Source organism: Phocoena phocoena, chromosome 8, assembly GCF_963924675.1.
Source record: "Phocoena phocoena chromosome 8, mPhoPho1.1, whole genome shotgun sequence".
NCBI lineage: Eukaryota > Metazoa > Chordata > Mammalia > Artiodactyla > Phocoenidae > Phocoena > Phocoena phocoena.
Genome location: NC_089226.1, coordinates 103,037,698 through 103,046,261, shown reverse-complemented (window position 1 = coordinate 103,046,261; position 8,564 = coordinate 103,037,698). Strand labels below are relative to the sequence as shown.

The 8,564-nt window shown below is 50.6% G+C and overlaps 1 protein-coding gene across 1 annotated transcript; it reads right to left on the bottom strand.

The window, feature by feature from the left end:
- Positions 1-7,437: 7,437 nt before the first annotated feature.
- Positions 7,438-8,082, bottom strand: CDC42EP2 (CDC42 effector protein 2). The gene has a single exon (XM_065882876.1). The coding sequence runs from the start codon at positions 8,080-8,082 to the stop codon at positions 7,438-7,440; it is 645 nt and encodes a 214-aa protein (XP_065738948.1).
- Positions 8,083-8,564: the final 482 nt, after the last annotated feature.

Genomic DNA, 8,564 nt, shown 5'->3' with positions numbered 1-8,564 from the left:
GCTGGACCCGTGAGCCATGGCCGCTGAGCCTGCGCGTCCGGAGCCTGTGCTCCGCAACGGGAGAGGCCACAACAGTGAGAGGCCCGCGGACCGCAAAAAAAAAAAAAAAAAAAAAAAAAAATATTTTCTTTCTGTCTTTATTTTTGGCTGCGTTGAGTCTTCGTTGCTGCGTGCGGGCTTTCTCTAGTTGCAGAGAGCGGGAACTACTCTTCGTTGCGGTGTGCGGGCTCTAGGCACGTGGGCTTCAGTAGTTGTGGCTCACGGGCTCAGTAGTTGTGGCTCGGGGGCTGTAGAGCACAGCCTCAGTAGCTGTCGTTCATGGACTTAGTTGCTCTGCAGCATGTGGGATCTTCCCAGACCAGGGCTCAAACCTGTGTCCCCGCATTGGCAGGTGGATTCTTAACCACTGCACCACCAGGGAAGCCCACCTGATTTGGTATTTAGTTCCAACCTTCCCACTGAATACAAACTAAAAAAACAGAGGAAGTGAAAAAAAACTTAAAAGCATTGACAAGCTAGTAGTATAGTGACGAATTCCTGAGCTAACATTTAAGAGGTTGAAGCCCAGAGCTGTAAGCCCAGAATTCAAGGCAATTTTTGTCCTGGGGACATTTACTGATCTGGAAGATATAACTGTGAAGCTAAGCTGTTGTTTGGTGGTCTTTGGTGGGGAAGGTCAAAATCAAAACCCAGAGCCTGCCCAAGGTAGAAGTCAGATACCCTACTACCAATACATGCCCACTTTAAGGTGGGATCCTAACTTCTGTGGACTAGTAGTCTAGAATCATATTATCCAGGTGGTCCAGGGAAGCTCAAGCCTTGAACTTGGATTAAGTGGACCCATCCTTATAATGCCCCTAGTCACCTAGCAGAAAGAAGCATATTTGGGACCAAGCATTCTTTCTGAAAGAATGTACTGTCATCCAAGGCCTCAAATTATTTCTAAAAATACTTTTTCAGATACAATATCCAGCTCTTAGTCAAAGATAATCAGGCACACAAAGAAACAAGAAACCTTGCATAAGAACTGACTGCAGGGCTTCCCTGATAGTGCAGTGGTTAAGAATCTGCCTGCCAACGCAAGGGACACGGGTTTGAACCCCAGTCCGGGAAGATCCCACATGCGGCGGAGCAACTAAACCCATGTGCCACAGCTACTGAGCCTGCGCTCTGGAGCCCGGGCTCTGCAACAAGAGAAGCCACCACAATGAGAAGCCCATGCACCGCAACAAAGAGTAGCCCCTGTTCACAGCAACTAGAGAAAGCCTGCATGCAGCAACGAAGACCCAACACAGCTAAAAATAAATAAAATTAAGAAAGAAAGAAAAAACTGACTGCAAACAATATAAAGCACAGATTGACCCATACAGATTTAAGATGCTGGAATTATCTGATACCGACCATAACATAACACTTCTTATTGTGTTTAAAGAAGATAAAGACAAGTGTAAAAATATCTGCAGGCAACAAATTTCTATTAAGAAGTGTCACAACAGAATTTTTAAAGAACCACATAGAACTCATCCAACTGAAAAATACCAACACCAAAATTAAGAACACAATAAATTGGTGAAAAAGCGAATAGGCACTGCTGAAGAGAGAATGAGTGAACTACAGGGTACATAGGAAGACATTGTCTTGTCCTTAATACAGCATGGAATACAAAAGAAAAGAAACTACAGAATTAGACTAGAAACATAGAGGATATAGAGAGAGATCTAAGATGCATTTAATTGGAGTCCCAGAGGGTAAGGAGAAAGAAAGGGGGTAGAGGCAATATTTAAAGAGAAAGTGATCAATAATTTTCCAAAAATTAATTCGTGTAATACACGAATTCACACGTTGCAGAAGCCAAATAAGGCCCAAGCAAGCTAAAGAAAGACAATGGGAATAAATACTGAAGTGTCATGACGTCTGCAACTTATGTTCAGAAGGTCAGGAAGAAAGTTTTTATATTAAAGAGATAGAGCAAATGAGGCAAAATGGTAATAACTGGCAGATCTAGGTGAAGGTGTATGGGTGTACACCGTACTATCCTTCTAATATTTCTGTGGGTTGGAAATGCTCCAAAATAAAAAGTTTCGGGGAAGTGTCTATACAGGGATATCCTCCAAGAACTCAAATTCTTTTTTTTTTTTTTTTTTTTTGCGGTACACAGGCCTCTCACTGTTGTGGCCTCTCCCACTTACGGAGCACAGGCTCCGGACGCGCAGGCTCAGCGGCCATGGCTCACGGGCCCAGCTGCTCCGCGGCACGTGGGATCCTCCCAGACCGGGGCACGAACCCGAGTCCCCTGCATCGGCAGGCGGACTCTCAACCACTGCGCCACCAGGGAAGCCCTCAAATTCTTTTAAAAAAAAAAAGATTTAGGACATGTAACCTGGTAAAGAACCCTGAACAGGCAAGATGCAGGTTGAAGGCAAAGGTATCAAGAACTGGGTAGTGAAGAAGGGAGGTTATTCACACCAGACAAAGCTTTGTTGTAGAAAAGTCTACATATATTTCTTTTCTTGCTGTGTCCAGTGTATTTTTTATATATTTTAATTCTCCCATTCTTCTCTCTTTCTCTCCAGTCTTGTGTATAGGGTATATTGGTGGTAATTAACTTTGCAGTGTAGTTTGCAAAATATTGAGATGGGCTGGTAAAGGAGTTGCAGGGGGAATGGACATCATCTCGAAATACTGGACTTGGAAGTGGATGTGGTCATTGACAAGATTGTAAGTTGTCTCCCTTTGGGAAATGAGTGAATGTATTTTGGACAGAAAGAGGCATAGATGTATTATACCAGGGATGATATATATATATACATATATATATATAATATAAAAATAATACCTATGATATATATATATATATTTTTTTTACAGTACACGGACCTCTCACTGTTGTGGCCTCTCCCGTTGCAGAGCACAGGCCCCGGACACACAGGCCCAGCGGCCATGGCTCACGGGCCCAGCTGCTCCGCGGCACTCGGGATCCTCCCGGACCCGGGCACAAACCCGCGTCCCCTGCATCGGCAGGCGGACTCTCAACCACTGCGCCACCAGGGAAGCCCTACCTATGATATTTTTAAGAGTAAATACTAGAATAAGGACATGCGTGGACATTGGCCATCTAAAACAGTGAACTGTAGGGATATTTGTCTTTTTTTTTTGGCTGTGCCGTGAGGCTTGCGGCATCTTAGTTCTCTGACCAGGGATTGAACCTGGGCCCACAGCAGTGAAAGCGCAGAGTCCTAACCACTGGACCACCAGGGAATTCCCGTGGCATATTTGTCATTTTTTTGGCTGTCCAACGACAACTTGTCCTCCTATTTGTGGGAAGTGGTATCTGTAGGATATGTATAGCACTATCCAAGTTGAAGAGGGAAAGTCCTTCACTCCGCCTCTGGCTACCTTGGTGAAGCAGGTATCCCAAGTCTAGTCTGATGCTTCAGTTTCGCCATCTAGTCCCCTTTCTCCACCCATACATGGCAACCCTGAGTGGTTTCCCAGGGTCCTTGGTCTGATGCCTGATGCAAGGTAGGTGGGGTAAGCACTGCCAGGGGAACCGGGACAAGAATGGCCCTCTTTCATGGCCACTCTGTCCTCACCTCAGGTCCAAGCTGAGGTGCCTTCTTCCAGCTGGGTGAAGCTACAAGGAAGGTGTCCTTTTTCTTGTCTTCCCCTTCTGGGCAGATGGGGACAAGCCACTCAAGCACTGAGGGGGAACCTGCAGGTAAGATGGTGCTGGCCTTCAGCTCCCCACCCTTTGCCTTCACACTTTACCAGCGTCTGAAACTGAACCCCTGTTGGGGGAGAGGGTTACAGTTGAGTACAGGCTTTGGGGTCTCACAGTGGGTTCAAATCCCACTACAGATAGTACATCTCCTATTCTGTAAATGATGGCAAAAATTTCAGATTAAAAACAAAAAGTTTGGTGGGAACGTAAAATGGTGCAGCTCCTATGGAAAATGGCAGTTCCTTAAGAAATTAAATATAGAATGATCATGTGATCCAGCAATCCCATTTCAGTGTGCACACCCAAAAGAAATGAAAGCAGGGACTCAAACAGATATGGGTACACCCACTTTCAGAGCAGCATTGTTCACAATTGCCAAAGACAGAAGCAACCCAGGTGTCCATTGACGGATGGATGGATAAACAAAATGTGGAATATACAGACAATGGAATATTATTCAGCTTTTTAAAAAATATTTTTTTATTTATTTTTGGCTGCGTTGGGTCTTTGTTGCTGCACGCGGGCTTTCTGTAGGTGTGGTGAGCAGGGGCTACTCTTCACTGTGGTGCGTGGGCTTCACATTGCGGTGGCTTCTCTTGTGGCGGAGCACAGGCTCTAGGCACGTGGGCTTCAGTAGTTGTGGCTTTCGGGCTCTAGAGCACAGGCTCAGTAGTTGTGGTGCACGGGCTTAGTTGCTCCACAGCATGTGGGATCTTCGACTAGGGATCAAACACATGTCCCCTGCATTGGCAGGTGGATGCTTAACCACTGTGCCACCAGGGAAGTCCTCAGCTTTTAAAAAGAATGAAATTTCAACACATGCTACAGCACGGATAAACCTTGAAGACGTCATGCTAAGTGAAATAAGGCAGTCACAAAAAGACAAATAGGGAATTCCCTGGTGGTCCAGTGGTCAGGACTCGGTGCTTTCACTGCCCTGGTTCAATTCCTGGTCTGGAAACTAAGATCCCATAAGCTGTGAGGCTCGACCAAAAGAATAAAACAAACCCCCAAACTAAATACCGTATGATTCCACTTGTATTAGGTCCCTAGAGTAGTCAAATTCATAGACACATAAAGTAGAAGGGTGGCTGCCAGGGGCCGGGGCAGGGGGTGTGGAGAAATGTGGAGTTAGTGTTTAATGGGTACAGAATTTCACTTCGGGAAGATGAAAAAAGTTCTGGAAATGGATGGTGGTGATGGTTGCAGAATAATGTGAATGTACTTAATGCCACTGAACCATATGCTTAAAAATGGTTGAAATGGGGCTTCCCTGGTGGTGCAGTGGTTGAGAGTCTGCCTGCCGATGCAGGGGACACGGGTTCGTGCCCCGGTCCGGGAAGATCCCACATGCCGCGGAGCGGCTGGGCCCGTGAGCCATGGCCGCTGAGCCTGCGCGTCCGGAGCCTGTGCTCCGCAACGGGAGAGGCCACAACAGTGAGAGGCCCGCGTACCGCAAAAACAAAAACAAAAACAAAAATGGCTGAAATGAGGACTTGCCTGGTGGCGCAGGGGTTAAGAACCCGCCTGCCAATGCAGGGGACATGGGTTCGAGCCCTGATCCGGGAAGATCCCACCTGCTGTGGAGCAACTAAGCCCGTGCGATCTAGAGCCCGTGCTATGCAACAAGAGAAGCCACGGCAATGAGAAGCCCACGCACCACAATGAGGAGTAGCCCCCGCTCACCGCAACTAGAAAAAGCCTGCATGCAGCAACAGAGACCCAACACAGCCAAAAATAAATAAATAAATTAAAAAAAAGGTTAAAATGGTAAATTTCGTGTTATATATGTATTACCAGAATAAAAAAAAAGGCATCACCTTTTTTAAAAAAAATCAGTGTAGTCAAGAAAAATGCCTCCTGGTCTAATTCTGTCTCGGCCTCTGATATGAAATCTCTGCCTAGAGGTAGAAAAGGCTGGGGGTGAGGTGGGAGTCTGAGATTTGTAGGGTCAAAAGGATGGAAAAGAACCAGCAGAGAATGGAAGAGGGGTCACCGAGGCCGGCATTGGCCTCCAGCTGCCCACGTGGTCTGTACCAGTCAGACACCAAGCCCCACCCCAGCACCTTCCCCTCCTCTCAATCCCCACTGTCCCCACGAGGAGCCAGCCCTCTTCCTGCAACGGCTTCTTCCTCTTTGATCTTTGGTCCGTCTCCCCACTTGGCCTGGCTGGTGACCCTTCTAAAACCTGGGTCTGACCCCACGTCTCTCCTGCTTAAACGCTTTCGGCAGCTCCCATGGCCTCAGCTTCAGCCTTGCAAGGAGAACTGTTCTAAGCCGATTCCGACGCAGTTTTCCAGCTCCACGTTCCTGCCTTTCCCGAGCCCCGGGTTCCTTTATGTCTCACACCATAACCATGTTTGAATACCTTCCATGTGCACGCTAATAAACGTTATCCCTGATTTGCTCAACACCCCTGCAAGGTTGTTAGGTAGGTATCACTGACTGCATTTTAGAGATGGGGAAACTGAGCCTCACAAGGCTATAGGTTGGACTCAGAGAACTTTGCTCTTTTAGCCACGTGTCAGATCCTCTCTGTCACTCACTCTGGTGCCTCAGTGCCTTTGCTTATGCGTGAGCATGAGTCCGTCAGCCCTCAGGTTTGGCTCAGAAACACGACACCACCGCACCCTTGCCCCAGACGTTACCGATCTTGGTGTTTTCTTCACAGTGTTCAACACTATTGGAAATTTACTTGCTTACAGATTTGAATTCCTTCCCCCCTAGACTTGGAGCATGTCTGATGCACTGCAGGTGCTCAGTCGGCAGCACTGATGAGATGGGTCTGCTGACGAGCAAGGCTGATCCCTCCCAGCCCCAGGCCCAGCCCGCCCTCCCGTGTGCTCCCTCAGTCCTCTGGCGCCCGAGAAGCTGTTGGTTCCACTGCACCAGGCCTGTGGTTATTCCTTGCCTCTTGGGCCTCCCTGACAAGCCCCAGCCCCCGGGGCCAGCTCCTGGCCTACCCCGGTGCTTGGCCGCCTCTTGTCAAACACCCGAATTGATGACAGAATATCCCCAATTGGCACTTGGTTCGTTCCTGCTTCATTCTCACTATGGGCTAGGAATGGGGTACCGTCTTCCAGAAGGCAGGCCCCGCCCTGTTCAAGGCCCTCTGGGGCTGGGGTCTCCCCCAGGGTCAGCCCACAGCTCCCGGAGCCTGGCCTGGCTTCCAGAGGAGCCTGGGGGCAGGGTACGGCGAACACAAGTACCAGCAGCAGCAAGTTTTATTGCAACCAGAATCCCCTGGTCATGTAGGAGGGGTGGGGCGGAGGGACATCGGTCACTGATGCCATATTCCCAGTTAAGGACACAGAGCCAAAGACCCAGCTGGCTGTGCCCCACGTCTTCCCTCACCCTCCGCCCCCCAGCAGGGCACTGATGGCGCTGAGGCAGAGGGAGGGGAAAAGCAGATTCCATTTCAGCAGAGCCTCAGTCCAAGGGGTCTGAGGAGCAGTTGGCGGTGGGGGTCCGGGTGGCCCAGGAGGCACAGGGCACTTTGGGCTGACGTCTACACATATCCTCGTGGGGCTTAGGGGAAAGCAAAGAGGCCACTCTGTCCACGGGGAGAGGGTGGGAGGGAGGGGAAACAAAGGCTCAAAGTGAGAAATCACTGGCCAGCAGCCACGCAGGTGGGACCTTGGGAACCCGACTTCTAGATCAGGGCCGTGTCCACCAACTGTCTCTGGCATTCACCCCAGCCTGGCCATTCTTGGGTCCTATGTGGGGATCTGCAGGTGGCCCAGGTCCTGGTCCATGATCTGGAGAACGTCGTCCAGGATGGAAGGCCCCAGGTCTACGTGAAGGGAGAGCAGGGAGCTGGCGTGGGACAGGAAGGGCTCCTCAGCCCCAGACTCGGGGCTCAGCCCACTGTGGGTCGAGGCAGCCTCTGGAATCCGCCAGATGTCCACACTCCCTGCCTCCTGCGGGGAGGGCTGTGGGGAAGGCTGAGGGCTCTCCAGGTGCAGGCGAGGGGGTTTGGGTGGGGCCTGGGCGGCAGGCAAGGTGAGTGCCTGGGGCCCGCCGATGACCGGGAGGGAGATGGCGTTCTTGAGCAGAGGGGACGGCCCGTCGGGGAGCTCCCGCCCGCACAGGGTGGCCGTGCGCGTGAATTGGAAGGGCAGCTCAAAGCCACCATCCTCCTCGGCCTCCTCGACCGCCGTCCCCGGCAGGAGGTGGAACTTGCCTTGCAGGAAGGAGATGTCACCAAACATGTCACTGCCACCACCACTGCCGATGTGAATGGTGTGGCGGAAGTCCCCCAGTGGTGGGCTGATCATGTCTGAGGACAGCAGGTCCCGCAGCTTCTCCTTCTTGCCTTTGCGGCTGCCGCGCTTCAGATAGATGGGCACCTTGGTGGACATCGCGACCTCACCACCCAGGCCTGGACAGTCTGCTCGCAGGACCACGGCCTCCACTGCCTCCTCTCACCACCCTCAAGAAACACCTAGAGGGAGGTTTCCAGACACCAAACACTTGCCAAGTGCGTGTGGTGTGACCAAAGTTGGCCCAAGGAATTTGGAAAAGAAAGATAAACGATCGATGAAGTCAGAGGATCGAGATAACAAAAATCACTTTCACCCAAGAGGGTTGAAAACTCGTCTGAAAACTGGAAGCAGGAAGGCGCAGAGCTCGTAGGCAGTGATGCTCTCTGGGCTCGTCCTCGCCAGCTTCTCTCTGGTCCAGGGCTGAGGAGCTGAAACATCAAGGGTACAAGTCAGGGACGGAAGGACAAAGGCAGAGGCATCCGTCTTGTTTCTGGGTCTTTTTCATCAGCCCTGGGAGCCCACGTGGCGCTGCACTCCTGTGGGGAGCCCTCCTGGCCGAAGCCTGTGTTCGCTCACGG

Bases quoted from the DNA above. Each gene is read 5' to 3' on its own strand.
- CDC42EP2 (XM_065882876.1), bottom strand. From the start codon at position 8,082: ATGTCCACCAAGGTGCCCATCTATCTGAAGCGCGGCAGCCGCAAAGGC.